Consider the following 15,821-nt stretch of genomic DNA (forward strand, 5'->3'; position numbering starts at 1 on the left):
TATTTTTTATCTTCACTACTTTAAGGGGATATTTGATAGGGAAAAATATTTTCATACATGAAAATCATGATTTCTAGAAATCATGAATTTTGAAATCATGTTTTAAGGGAATGAATAGAATTTGTTTATTTGACTATTGAAATCTTAAGATAAGTTTCATAAGAATCAAAGAGTTACGAAATATTTTTATCATATTAAATAACTTAATAACAAAATAAGATGATACTTTTATTGTTGTAAAAGAAAAATTACTTGAGAAAGATTTTTACCTCCCTCAATGGAAAGTTTTTGTGAAAAATTGAATAAAAAATATTTCTAGGAAAAATTCCTTTCTTAGGAATGTGATTTTTCTAAAATCAATACAAAACATGAAAAATTAAGTTTATCAACCTATGATTCTAAAGGAAACAAAAAATTTCTCCTCTACTAAACATCTCCTTATACATTTCATATGTCACTCCCACAACTAGCTAGATAATTTCTCTCAACTATCTAAACTATTATCCTTTTATTTATTTATTTTACTTGATTTTCAAGCCCTTTAAATTATTCTACCCTCTTCATCTTTATCTTTAAATTGAATTTTCATAATTTTTTAAAATAAATTAATAATAATTAAAAATAATCTTCTATCACAATTTAAATTATTCCTTGTAAATCCAAAATATCATTTATATATTCAAACATATTTTCTTATTTTTAATTTCAAACGCAATATAATTAATATATTAAAAAATATTTAGTTAATATAAATTTTAATTATATAAAATATTTTTTATGCAATGTATATGTTAAAATATTAAAATTTAAACGGTGGTCTTGGATTCTACTGAGTATAAGAATATAGATAAACATTGAACTTTTTTTATAAAAATATTTTTTTGAAAAAATAAAATATAATATACTTCAAATGATTGACAAAAGGGTTAAATTGTTGTTTATTCAATAAGTCGAGGATAGTTTTAAAATTATATTTTAATATATTACAAATGATGTTTTTTTAATGCATCCTTTATAATTCAATTCAAAATTTATCCCACCCGTGTATTTAACACACTTGTATTGCTAGCTCGTAGTAACAAGATACTAATAGTTTGATTCCTGACCATTAAAAAAATAATATTGTAATGAGAGATATAATGCGGTTTCTTTGGTAAAAAAGTTGTATATTGTCCAACAGTGAACAAAAGTTAGAGAAGTACTGGTCCTCTGCCTCTTGAAAGCAAATAGATATATCCTACCTTTCTTTTAATAATGCTTACACTTTGGTGATCGAAAAAACTGAAAACTACTCGACAGATTAATCACAAAATTGAGAGTTCATTCAAACCCTACCTTGACGTCATGAAGAAGGTCCTAGCTGGAACTAAAACTCTGTTTTGTTATCCCCCAAAGATGGGAAAAGTTTATATGGCCTATGGGGATGAATATGTCCCCAATTGATATACCCTGCTGTCTTGCAATTAATGTTTTTCTTTTTCTTAATTACCTCCTAATTAATTACTCTGTACTTATTTAATGAGAACCCTCATGATGCCAAATTTGCCTCCCGTATTATATTATTATTATTATTATTATTAATTATTGATGTTAATAACCATAGGTCATTGGAATAATAGCCATTTTATAATTTGAATTAGTTATGTAAACCAGCGATCTATAAGGGATAGCATAAAATATCCCGGTTGATGCAAGAATGCTAAAACTTCGAAGTGTTCACAACTAAACCTTCCTTAGCATGCACTCTAGAATATACATAAACACCGTATCAAGAATTGTACTAATCAATGTACTACCCTAAGAAATATTCCTAAAGATGAATTGTGCAGAAAAGAGAGTATTTTGGAATATTTTTTGTGTGTCTAAATAAAATTAAACCCTTCTTTTTATACTATAATTATCATTACTATAAGAGGAGATGTTTCTAGGAACTGTGTCACCAACCATTTTATAGGTGAACAAATATTATTAAACAGTGGAATATTTTTGTATGGTTCATGCAAAGCAGACAAAGGTTGTGTGGGAAGATGAAACTGTGTTAGAGCGTGGGCTCCTTAGGTTGGTTCGTCCAAGGTCAACTTAAATGGATAATCAAAGTAATTTGATTCTCTTAATTTCTTTTTCTTTTTTCCCACCTTAATTAAATATTATTGGTCAAAATGAGAATTGTGAAATGATGTTATGTTATGCAAGTTGAATTTTTCTGGAACCCTTAAACCAATTTTTTCTAAGAGAAAAAGAATTATGCATTTCAATTACAATTCAATATGTATAATAAATTTATTAATTTTTAAAATAATTATTTTAAAGTAATTCAAACAGTAATTTATAATAATTTATAATTAAATGATAATATAAAATAATTTAATAGTGTCATCCACACATTAAACTCTTTTTCTAAACACCTTTAAGATAGGATATATTCCTTAGGTCGATCTGTATGTTTAGGCAAAAATTCTGCTTCCCCTTCTTATTCGCATAAGCTCCATGAAATAAAAACAAAGAGGCTCAATTTGCAAAGAGAAAGATAAACAGAAAAAAAAGGAAAAGACAGCAGACAAAGGGGCAATCATGGCCATTTATCTATGCTTCAAACATCATTAGGGACCCTCCATCATTTTTCTCTCGACTGCTCCAAAGAATGCTGTTATAAACGTGAAACCTAGCCATCATCTGATTAAGATACTTTATGGGGGCATAAGATTTCCATGCTTGACCCACAAAGTGGTGTGGGTCTACTTCTTACTTCTTATATATGTGAAAAATACATAATTTTGTGTCCCATTGATCAATACTTTATATAAGCAGCTCGGAATAGAAATAACACAAGGCCAAATTAAAGTAGATGACAAAATATAAAAGACAGTGAAAAATAATACCACCATCCCAACAATTATTAACCGCACTTTACTTTCCCCCCTGCACCAGTAAATTATAAATCTATTAGCAAAAAAGGGGAAAATAATAGTACTATCCCGAGAATTATTAGTGTCCATTATTTTCATGAATAAATGATAAATCTGTAAATGTATTAACAATATGAAGATTTTTTATACTATTAACTAATATAATATTGTTATATATATATATATATATATATGATAACTTTATTAATTTTTATAAATAATAACTACCATAAAAATATTTATAATATAATTATTGATTAATTAACAGTGCAATTTTTTTATCAGTGCTACTGTGTACAAATTAAAGTTTATTTTTATTACATGCAACATGTAAACTATATATATATATATATATATATATATATATATATATTCTAGTAATTAGGAGAAGAGGTGGTGGTCCATCAAGTACACACAACTTTGTCTTGCTTATCAAGCAACCCCCTAATACTGCCCACTCATCTCTCTCTCTTCTGTGTTCAAAACATTCATGGCAAAAGCATCATGATCAGCACTCCAGCTCAAAACCCATGTGAGTTTCTATCATCCCTTTTTCCCTTATTTCCATCTGGGTGTCTCACCATGTCTTTCTTTCCTCTGTCTCCCTAAAAATCTCGGCTTTATTATATGTCTCACATTAATCTGTTATGCTTAAATAATGAGACCGTAATTCTGCCTCATGTCGTCGTTATTACTCAAAGTCCAAACTTTGTGACACGTATTAGTGACTATCTACATTTTATATTCTATTTGTTTTTCCTGCTAACTTTTGATGGAAGATAAACTGTAGTTTTTTTGTTTTGACAGAAGAGAAACTGTAGTTAACTGTTGATAGAAACCAATAAATGTATTATATAAATGCTTAATTCAGGACCAAACTTACTACTTACTATAGGTATTGTTTGTATTATTTTTATTTTTATCAAAATTGGAATTCCATCTAAATAATTCATGTAATAAAAAATTATATTAAAAGATCATGTAGATTAGGTAATTTTGAATGGAGAATAAAAGGGACATATAATGTTAATCTTATTGTAAAAAAAAGTTGGAGGAAAAGAGGAATTTGAGTTTAAATTTTTTCACTAATAAAAAATTAATATTTATTGATAAAAAACAATACAAATAACAATAACAATATATATAGCACCTAAATAACTATAAGTTTTGTCCTAATCCTAGTAATATTATATATAAAATAAGACACAAATTGTTGGGTTGGTACAAGATCCTTGATTAGTAACAGCTATGTGGCCGTTTTGTGCCTTTTGCTTTTGTAGTCAAGGTTGAAAGAAAGGTGTAATAAGCTAGTAGGATAGAGGAGAAGAGAGAGTCTGGAATTTGAGCTTTAGTCAGAAAATTAAAAACCAACCGGATTTTCTTTCTTTCTATCCTGTTTCTTTGCTTCTCTTTTTTCCTCTCTCTCTCTCTTTCTCTTTCTCTCTCATAAACCGCTACATACATGCACTTTTTAAATTAGCAAAAACGTAAAGGTACTATATGTGTGTTTGAAGCAGCTCCTATAGCCACCTTTTCCTTTATTATTTCTTTTTCTCACTGCCTTCAGTTAAAGTAGCGAGCTAGATAGGAAATTCTGGTGTTTTTCCATGGTTAAAGAAGGTTTATAGCTCAATCCTATTGTAACTGTTTCCTCTTTCTTTCTTCTATCTTTATCTTATCCTCTCCGAATATTTTCCTTATTTCCTGCATATTCTCACCTGGGTTCTGCAGATTTTTTTTTCTCTTTAGGACTGATTTTCCTCTCTTTAACAATCGCGTATATGCTAGGAGGTTAATATTTTCCATCATTATTTTTTGTCTATATTCAAGATATTTTTCTCTTTGTTCACATATATTCTTGTCTATAGCTAGTTTCCTCAACCGGATCAGCATCTGCTCAAGAATAAATATTTAATTAATTTCTTAATATGTATATAGTTCTTAAAAGCTTAGGAAAAATTATTAGCCATATTATTATTGTTATTCTGGCCTTCTCCATCCAAGTTCCTTAATTTGTTGATCATTTTGGAGAGTTTTATGTTTTGATGGATCTCAATCGGCTCTTGTAATATAGAGAACAACCTCGGACATGCTCAGTTGTGGACTGTTCCATAAAAAGGGAGTTGAAATAGTATTTGAAGGCATCTGGTTTCATCAAGAGAGATAGCACACGCGCGCGCACGCGTCAGAGATGAGTAAGATCAGCAACTTGAGTTCTGTAAGCAGTTCTGATCTCATAGATGCCAAGCTTGAAGAGCATCAGTTGTGTGGATCCAAGCAGTGCCCCGGTTGCGGACACAAGTTTGAAGGGAAGCCGGTACGGAAAAATATCTCAATAATATTCTTTTCTTCACTCAAAAGCCTTTGACAATATGAACAAGAATCATGTCATACACAAGAAAAAAAAAGTATAGCCATATTATTAGTATGCTTAATTGTGGCTGTTTTGTTCTTGAACTCTAGCTTGTGCAATTCATTTGATGGGGTTTCCCCTTTTTAATTTTATGCTATAGCTAAAGTTTGAGTATTATATTTTGTTAATTAAAGGCTGCTGCTTCACCCTCTTTATTTTCTGTTTCCCATGTATTATTCTTCTTGTTCCTCTTATCTCTCTCTCTTTAACTTTAATTTTGGTTTTTCACTTGAATTTTCCTTGGAGGCTGCAGGACTGGCTAGGCTTGCCCGCAGGAGTGAAGTTTGATCCCACAGACCAAGAACTAATAGAACATCTTGAAGCCAAAGTGGAGGCAAAGAACATGAAATCACACCCTTTGATAGATGAGTTCATTCCCACTATTGAAGGAGAAGATGGAATTTGTTATACCCATCCGGAGAAACTTCCAGGTGTGAGATATACACTGAAAATATACTGAAAAAAAATAATTCAAATCACCTCCCTTAATTTCTTGGTTTAACTAGATATATCTAAGACTTCTTATATATTTGTGACCCAATTAATTAATCATCTCCCACCAGATGTATCTGTTTAAAAATAAGGTAATATCTCCGGTTACAATTTCATGACAAGCCGGGGAACTCTCACTATTTTCTAACGGTGTTAGTTAGTGTTGTTTTCTAACTATCTTATCAATAATTCCATATCATTTTATAATTTTTAGCTAGGTTTTATTATATATATAAAGAGAGAGGGAGACCAAAACCTCTTTTGGTATTTTCAGGAAACTTATACTATACTTAATATATATAATTTCAGAAGGGTTTTATTTTTCAGTTCACCTAAGTCGACCTAACTTTGATTTTGGGTTGTGTGGTGATTCATATATACATCTAACAGGAGTAACAAGAGATGGGTTGAGCAGGCACTTCTTCCATAGACCTTCAAAGGCTTACACAACTGGGACAAGAAAGAGGAGAAAGATTCAAAACGAATGCGACTTGCAAGGTGGAGAAACCCGGTGGCACAAGACTGGTAAGACCAGGCCAGTGATGGTGAATGGAAAACAAAAGGGTTGCAAGAAAATTCTTGTCCTCTACACCAATTTCGGAAAGAACAGAAAACCTGAGAAAACCAACTGGGTGATGCACCAATACCATTTGGGGCAGCATGAGGAAGAGAAAGAAGGAGAGCTTGTGGTGTCAAAGATATTCTATCAGACACAGCCAAGGCAGTGCAATTGGTCAGATAGAAGTGCAACAACTGGTGAAGGAAGTGGAGAACCTAACAACAGTGGTAGAAGGGACAGTGGAAGTGGAAGTTGTTCTTCTAAGGAAATTGTTACTCACAGAGATGAGATGTCTGCTGTTGTTGGTGTCCCTCCAATGACAAGTTTCACTCATCATCATCCCTTGGATATTCAACAGCTAAAACCTGATCACTTCAGCTTCATCCCTTTCAGGAAAAGCTTTGATGAGGTACATACACTGCACACACACATATAATCATATATATATCAATCATGCATTTATATATCATTCAAACGTGCTCCCTTATATATATATATATATATATATATATATATATATATATATATATATATATATATATAGCATCATGTTTGATTTGACACTTGCATAGTTATGATTTTAATTAGACACCTTTTTTTCTTTTTCAAATCAATGAATTGAACGTGATGTTTCACTTATATAGCTGACCAAAAGGAAACACAATTCACTGTATCTGAACATTCTTTTGGTAAAATTGAGAGTTTTGCTTTTGCACCAAAAAGTGAAATTAATTAGGACATGAAAGGGTTAAGGTAGCTGCTGATATAACACCATATTGCTTGCACACACCGCATGAAAGTGTACGGGCAAGACTTAATTATAAATCAGTTTCAACCAACCAGTGCTTGTTTACCTACCGCTGAAAGGTAACACCCACACGACTAAATAGAACGAACGCAGCAAAGTTAAAGCTAAAATAGGTACATTCACAGACCGAGAAAAAAAAGAAAAAGATGAGGTTGATATATAGTTGACTAGGTATCTAGCTAGTTAAGAAGATTGGGTGATATTTAATATATTCTTTTTTCTTAATTAGCTTAGTTTCCATTGATTCATGTAAGTTTATTTTTCTGATTTTAATTTCAGTAAATTAATTTTTTTAAAAATTTGATCATAATAAAATATTTTGTTTATTTTAAGTTTTCATAAATTTGAATTTTTTTTTAATTTTGATCTTTATAAACAAAAACTTATGGAGATCATATATAAATAAAAAATTATTATTTAAAAGAATTAAAATTAAAAAGAATATAAACTTACAAGAATTAAAATGAATAAAAAATAAAATTGAAAAAACACCAATATATAAAAACTAAAATTAAAAAAATAACCTCACTAGAATCAAACATAAAATAACACTAACTTACAGGATAAAAATATTTTATCCTATAAAATAACAAATTTATCACATGTTAGTTTGTGATTAGATAACAGTTAAAAAAAACTTTCATCCGTTTATGCACAATTTTTTTTATTTTTTATTTTTTATTTTTAAGGAAGATATATATCACAGTTTAACAGTTGAATATGATATGATGGTAGAGAATGCAGGTTGGAATAGGAGAGGCTTCAACAGCAAGAGAAGTAATGCAAGCATCAGGTTCATGTGAAGAAGTGCATGAACGGCACCTAGCACAAGTAACTCCTCATCATCATCAACTACAACAACATGCTCATCATCATCAAATTTCAAACTCAGCTTTTCATATTAGTAGGCCGTCACATCCCATCTCTACCATTATCTCTCCTCCTCCCCTCCACCACACTTCCATCATTCTCGATGACAACTCTTACCATGTCTCTAGAATAATGCTCCAAAATGAAAATTTTCAGGTAATCACAACTCAAATCCCACTTCTTAATCATGATTATATATATGATTATAATTTTCCTCCTTTTTAATTTTCATAATCGATAGCTACTATAGCTAGTAACCCAAATAGTAGTCATAATAGAAGAATAGTTAAAATGAACTTATTATAATAAGTTTTTGAGTTAATTTTATTTAAAAAGTTTTAAAGAAGTATATAAGGTTATAATTAAATTGCTTTGATAATAAGCTAAATTTTGTATATGCTCCCTAAAAGGTTTATATGGGAGGATTAAAAAAAACGTTTATCACCTTGTATGACTTATAATAATAATAATAATAATAATAATAATAATAATAATAATAATAATAATAATAAAAGGAAAGGAAAGGTGAGTAGTGAAAGAAAAAAAAAACAGACGAGTCACTTGGCATGTGAAAATCCAAAGGAGTGAGTCTGCATGGTATTGTGCATGAGTCAGACTCAATAACTAGGCAAGCTTTTGTGAGTGTTTGATAAATCACAAGCATGAAACTGTCTTTTCACTTTTTGAATATTGTTCAACACGATGATTAAGATGTGTGTTTTGAATTTGATTGTTGACCTTGGAAATGCATCTATGGTATTTGTCCACTTGGCAGCAACAGCAGCAACAACATCATAAGCTTGGAGGAAGGTCTGCGTCTGGTTTGGAGGAACTCATAATGGGTTGCACTTCAACTGAAATCAAAGAGGTAAGAAAGAACTTTTTGACTCGGAATTATATGAACTTTGTGTGTCATAATGCCTAGAGAAAAGAAAAAAGAGGGCACGGAAATGAAAAAGAAATAAAAAGAAAAAAAACGAAAACATTTTTTTGTTTGCTTTTTTATATTTTGAGGCTACGTTTTTCTTCCATTGCATAGAGGTAAAAAAAAAAAAAATAGTACAACAAAAATGTGGGTCATCGATCGATGCCGCAAGGAAGTTTAAAGGAAAAATACCTTTTCTTTATTTCATTTTTCAATTGTGTACAAGAGATAGAAACTTCTACTAACACCATTTTTTCTTCTCATTAAACTACTTCTAATATTCTATAGTTTTATCTTTCTTTTTTCCTTATTGTCATAAACAAGTTAATTAAGGTTAGAAAAGAGAAAAAGACTTTATTTTATTTTATTACGGGCCATGTTAGGAAAAACGCCCATTGACGTTTGACACTTTTGACCATGATCGAGGTGGAAAGACATCTACCAGTTAATTTCCATTTTCATTAATTATAGTTCAAGTCAATCTCTATGTGATAGTGTTTATAGTTTTGTCATATAGACATGTAATTGAATATTTCAATTTGTTAGAATAAATTAAATAACACTCAACAATTTTTACGTGGAGATTAGTTGGAATTATGATAGTAATAGTGTCTCTTTGTTGTTTAAGATTATCATTAAATTATATTCTAGAAACCCTAACCCTAATATTTTCATTAACATTCAATTCCCTTACAGGAGTCATCCATCACAAATGCACAAGAAGCTGAATGGTTGAAGTACTCTTCTTATTGGCCAGACCCTGACAACCAGGATCATCATGGGTAGAAGAGGGTGAACCCAACGAAAAAAAGTAAAAGAGAGAGAGAGAGAGAGATTGTAGGGGAAAAAACAAAAACCATATAGACAGCATCATAGTCATCATCATTAATGCTTGAAGCCTCCCTCAAGTTTTCTTTCAACAAAAGGCCAAGAAATAATATCCATAGTTTGCTCTCTTTTTTCTTTCTTTTCCTATATATGGTGGCCATTTTATAAAACTTTGGTGACTCTCACTGAAACTATACAGTGTGCAATGGGACAAGCTGGAAAGAAAGAACAAAAGGTAGAAGAATGTAAATCAAAGAGAAAGAAAAGAAAAGAAAAGAAAACCCCCAAGAAAAGGCTGCTGTCACTTCTGACACATGGAGTGGGAGAACCAAAGACCCAAAGTAAATGTATCCCACCGCATGAAAATCATCACTATTTTGATAACTATACCATATCCCTCCTATAATTCTTATTATTTTATTGTTTTGAAATGTTTGTATAATTTCACTTTTCTTGTTTTTTATACCTGAAATATACCAATGAGTTTGTGCAAACTGCAAACCACCTTGTTACTTGTGCTGTAGATACTCATCACTTTGTTGTTACACTAAAATATTAATTGTTCTTTATATTTATATATAATTATATTCATATAGAAAAATGAAATGTCCAAAAGAGTTTGCCATTACGCCTCACTTTCTACTTCTTTTCACATTTTTGAAAGGTTTAACTAGAGGGGAATCATGTAGCTTTCGCTTTCTCTTTTAAAAATGTATATTACCGAGAACTTTACGTGGAACCTCAGGCGCGGGGCAAGAACACAGGTTAAGTTACTCTAGTGGCCTGATCAGTTAATTAATTACTCCACTTTACATTAAATCAGAAGTCACAAAATTATATATACATAATGAAAATAGATAAAATCTAGTAAATGGGGGAGAGGATAGGGAAAAAACAACTAATTAATTCAAGGTCTCAAGGTGTTTAAATCCACTTTACTCGAGATTTAAGATATATAGCCTAATAAAAATATAGAACTATCGATATATTTTAAAATTACTTGGTATTTAAAGTGATTAAAGTATTATAAAAACGCAAGCAAGAAAATATTACTATTGAATTAAGAGGAATTACTAAAGGTGTGAATTATCTGATGATGCTTTAGTTTAACTAAAAATCTTTATAATTTCAGTGTTGAGTATACAATTATATTAATTAAATAATTACATAGCATTCATAACTTAACAAAATGTATATGCTTATAGTATTATAAGTAAGAAAATATTACTCTTGAATTAAGAGGAATTACAAGTGAATCATTTGAGGCAGAATGTTGTTTTAACCTAACTAACAATTTTCAGTTTGAGTGTTGAATATATAACTATACATTAAATACTTAAAAGTAGAATTTTAAAACAAATAATCTTATCTCACTCAAATTGAATTGTTTATGCCGGATGGTAGCAACCAATTAATTTAGTCTGGATTCTGCATTTATCTGATCTCATGCACATCCGTTACCATATTTTTTTTTTCACACCACAGCTACGTACAGTAAGCTGCACTAAATCTCTCTCGAAGCTTTACTGGTGCTGATGTCTTCCCAGTAGAAAGAAAGCTTACTTTAGGAGATGAAGTTCAAGAAGATCTTTTAGATTTTGATGCGGGTCCCCTTAAATTGACCAACGATCTCTTCTTTGAACTGTAACGTTATGTAATATATATGTACATGAAATATGTATAGGTGTGTGTGTTTAATACTATTCACTTTTAATTTAAAATGATTTTGGAAGTTTCACTTTAATTACTTCATTCGATAGGAATCTATCGACAAATTTGTATCTGTTATAGAGAACGAGGGAACCGTAGTTCAAATTTCTTGATCGATTGAAATATTTTTTGAGTTTGATTTTGAATACAACAATACAAGCTACGTTTATTTGGTGAGATTCTTTATTTGATTCCTCATTTAATTTTTTAGAAAGAGAGTGATACTAGGAGACAGACACCTCTTTATTACTTTATTCTGCGTTAGGTTCGATCTTTTCCTGCAGTGTTACAGAGAAAAGATGAACTAATCCCATCAGAGAGAGAGAGAGAGAGTAACGTGCATGTTAATGCTATCTTTTCTTTCATGGGACATGCATGATAAAGCTAAAGTCAAGATGAAGAGGGGGCAACTTCATTGTAATTTCTGAAGGGAATAAAGAGGGAATAAGAAGACAAGAATAAACTTTTTAGATGCTTTTATTTCTGTGCTCTTTTTAAATAACTACTTATCATCCCAGAACTCCTACCTTCTCTAAGCATTGGGGTTTGTGTGTGAGAGAGATATGTATTGAGATATTTACAATAGAAAAATGTTAATTAGGGTCTTTAAAATATTGATTAAAAAATTAAAAGGATAAAATATTTTATTAAAATACACAAAATTGTATCATCTATAAATTTTTTTACATTCTATAATTTCATAATAATTTTTTTTAGTTCTTTAACCAATATCTTAATATCACTAATTAGCAAGAACCTTTATAATAATCATATATATGCATTTCATTAATTTATTAAGTACACTAGGGTATAATGTGTAAGAGAATCTTGTCACTGTTTCTCAGATTGATCCATAGGATTAAGCAATTAGATTTGTGTGCATGTTCTAATAATATAAATAAATTAAACAAGAATAGAAAGAAAAGAGAGATGGTGGCATGGGTTGGTGACATGAAATTAGCAAGATGAAGTGTCTCTTTCCACATGCCATTTAAAATTTAAAGGAGGCCTAAAAAGGTGATATTCAGTTTCTTTCACTTTATGGAAGATTTTGGATGCTTTTGCAAGGGAGGATATATGGAGAGAACGGTAATAGCAGTGAGTGTTAGGGTTAGTTTTCTTGGTGTGCCAGAGATATGGTCCCATAAAGAACTCGCAGGTGAAATGGTGGTTGTGCAAAGAGGAATATAACAACATGGTTGTTGTCCAACTTTTTTGGATTCTTCCACATGGGCCCAGCTTTGGGCCTGCTTCCATTTTCAAGACCCTACCACTTTGGGGTTTTAATTTGATTTCACTACTTCCATTTCCCTCCAACTATTGTTTATTATATATATAAACAAATGCACATATTTTTGGAAATGTTATATATGAACAATCTTATTCAGCACTAGCGTAGTTGTCAATAGAGTTCTAACTCAATTGGCCGGTTAACAGTATGTATAAATTGTTATAAACCTTCTAATATTTGAGTTCTATTTGTATGATGAAAAAGTGTAGTTGCCACTAAATGCCAATTGCACCATTCCATGTAAGGTTTTAAATTCTCCATTTTCAGAATTTGATTGAGAAATAAAATGAATTGGTTTAGCTATATTTATTTATATACAAACAGGTATATATGTAATGACAAACTATTTATTTCATTTCATTAAAAAGAAATAAAATAAATGCACACAAAATGATAAAATTATAAGTAGTATAGTTAAGATGAATCTATATATAAATTGCATAACTGAGATAAATTGTTAGCATGTAAAATTTGTCATTAAATTAATAACTTTGTAAATTTATCAATAACTTCTGATATCATAAAGTAGTCCATGCCATCAATGAATAATTTTTTAATAATATATATTATGAGATAATGGTTTTTGTTTTGCTAGAAAAATAAGTACCTAAATTTCGCTATATAAAAAAAAATGGATTCAAACCGACTTTTATTTTACAGTCCCATATCAGGGCTACTTGTCGCATAATACGTACGAGCATTTCCTGGCCAGGCCCAGATAAGCAAAATCTGAAGCATTTCTGAAACAAGTCATAGAATTGGCCCAAAAAGAAGCAATACGTACATATGGACAAAAACAACGTAATTGCTTTGTGCACCCAGCATAAGATGGACAATTCCAATATTACCCTTACATAAAGCTAATACGAATTGTGAATCCATAAATTAATGACCCACGCAGGACTTAAACCTATGACTTTTGTGTTATTAGTACGATACTCTAACCAACTAAGCTAATAGACCAATTATGTTATAAAATAATTAATGTTATTATATATAATACTAAAATTTATAATATATATTTAATGCACATGTAAGTTTACGTAATAAATTTTGTAACGATTAATTTTTATCTAATAATTAATTTTTTTACATATATAAATTGTAAAAAAATACATTATTAACATAAATATGCTAATGTATTTTTTGGTTTTATTATAATTAATTTTGATCTAATAATGTATTTTTTTTACATATATAAATTTTAAATAAAAATCTAGGTTTCATAAAAATTTATATATGTAAACAAATTAATTATTAGATCAAAATTAATTGTCACAAAATTTATTATGTAAATTTACATGTACATTAAATATACATTATAAATTTTAGTGTTATATATAGTGACATTAATTATTTTATAACATAATTGACTTAGTAGCTTAGTTGGTTAAAACGTCATGTTAATCACGCAAAAGTCACAGGTTCGAGTTTTTTCATTATATTGTACAAAAGAAACACAATTCCATTGTTTATGGAACAATGACGGATTTAGAAAATTTCATTAGTGGAGACACAAATGTAGTCTATAATATTTTCACAGACAAAAAATATTATAAAATTTATACAAAATACACAATCTCATAATAATAATAAATAAAAAACAAAAGTCCTAAGCTTCTACAAATTTAAAAGTGTAAAGTGCATAAAATTAGTATCAATTTATTATTTTATGGGGATTGGCCACTGGTATGGAGGATGTACCCCGACCCCTAACATGACAAAAACATATTTTTATCGTGTAAAAATACATAACAAAACTAAGTTTCTATCCTGTTAAAAATTAAAATAATACAAAATAAAATTATAATTTTATTGTGTATCTTATATATACATAAGGAAACTGTGATACCATTAAAGATCTATTTCCAACCCAGAGTCTTCTTATCAAGTTTTTCTAACAACCTCCTAAGTTTAATTCTTGTGGTAGGATTCAAGTTCATCTTTCATGGCAAAATCCACCGTGATGCTTCTTTACGATTAATTGTCTTTATGGAATAAACTTGGTTTTTATTCATCAATGTTCTATGTCATGTTGAGTGCAAAAGCAACATATTTCTCGTATTTTGTAGGTTTAAATGTAATTTTAATTCTTCTATTTTTTAAAATCTATAATTTTAGTTTTTATTTTAAAACAGAGATATTTAGTCTCTTACTTTTTGTAAAATCTGTAATTTTAATCATTCACTCAAACTGAAATAATTGATTATTAAGATATTAACATTGACTATGACTTAGATTAAACAAATTCTTGTGTTACATTATTATATAAATTTAAATCACATCAAGTTAATTTCTTACCGATTAACACTTTAAATCTGATAGAAAGATTAAAACCGTGGATTTTATATAATTGAAGAATTAAATGTCTCTATCTTAAAATAAGATGACTAAAATTATAGAATTTTAAAAATGAAAAGACTAAATATCTCTATTTTAAAATAGAGAAATTAAAGTTACATATTTTTAAAAATAAAAATACCAAAATTATATTTAAGCTTATGTTTTACTGGCACAACACTTTATTTGTTTTAATTATTATTTTTTGCTTAAAGAAATCAATTTCAAAATCACCTTCTTCTTCCTATAATTATGAATTTTCAACTTTATTATCATGATCTCCATATGGATAAGTATGGATAACTAATAAAAGGTAACATTTTTTTTAATTACGAGTTCTTAAATCTAACAATTAAGATTAGTTACATGTTATAATATTAAATTTTAAGAAAATAAATGATAAAGATAAAGAGAAAATCTTTATCTTCATTATTAGTCATTTTATTAAAACGTAATGATTTATCTTAAAATATATAATTTTTATAACTTGTTAACGTATTCCAGTTAAGAGTCAACTGAATTTATATTATACACACATGTTTTTCAGTTGAGATAGTACATTAATAACAAATTTTAATTTCTTAAAATATATCAACCGGTACGGTACAGTAACTTGTTAACATACTCTAATTAAAATACGCGCGTTAGTAAATCTCATACATACACACATAGTTCTTTC

The 15,821-nt window shown here is 29.2% G+C and overlaps 1 protein-coding gene across 4 annotated transcripts; it reads left to right on the forward strand.

Annotated features, from left to right (window-relative positions):
- The first annotated feature begins 4,186 nt into the window (after window positions 1–4,186).
- LOC114407492 (NAC domain-containing protein 75-like) lies at window positions 4,187–10,370 on the forward strand. Of its 4 annotated transcripts, XM_028370618.1 has the most exons (8): window positions 4,408–4,526; window positions 4,638–4,697; window positions 4,981–5,223; window positions 5,573–5,750; window positions 6,202–6,779; window positions 7,914–8,204; window positions 8,824–8,916; window positions 9,670–10,370. In XM_028370618.1, exons 3-8 carry the CDS (start codon window positions 5,098–5,100, stop codon window positions 9,757–9,759), a joined length of 1,356 nt encoding a protein of 451 aa, XP_028226419.1. In that variant the 5' UTR covers window positions 4,408–4,526; window positions 4,638–4,697; window positions 4,981–5,097; the 3' UTR covers window positions 9,760–10,370. The 4 variants fall into 4 exon arrangements, with proteins under 4 accessions (XP_028226426.1, XP_028226419.1, XP_028226411.1 ...); XM_028370625.1 differs by lacking the exons at window positions 4,408–4,526; window positions 4,638–4,697 and adding an exon at window positions 4,187–4,399; XM_028370610.1 differs by lacking the exon at window positions 4,638–4,697.
- Window positions 10,371–15,821: the final 5,451 nt, after the last annotated feature.

Source organism: Glycine soja, chromosome 1 (assembly GCF_004193775.1).
Source record: "Glycine soja cultivar W05 chromosome 1, ASM419377v2, whole genome shotgun sequence".
In the NCBI taxonomy this organism is placed as follows: domain Eukaryota; kingdom Viridiplantae; phylum Streptophyta; class Magnoliopsida; order Fabales; family Fabaceae; genus Glycine; species Glycine soja.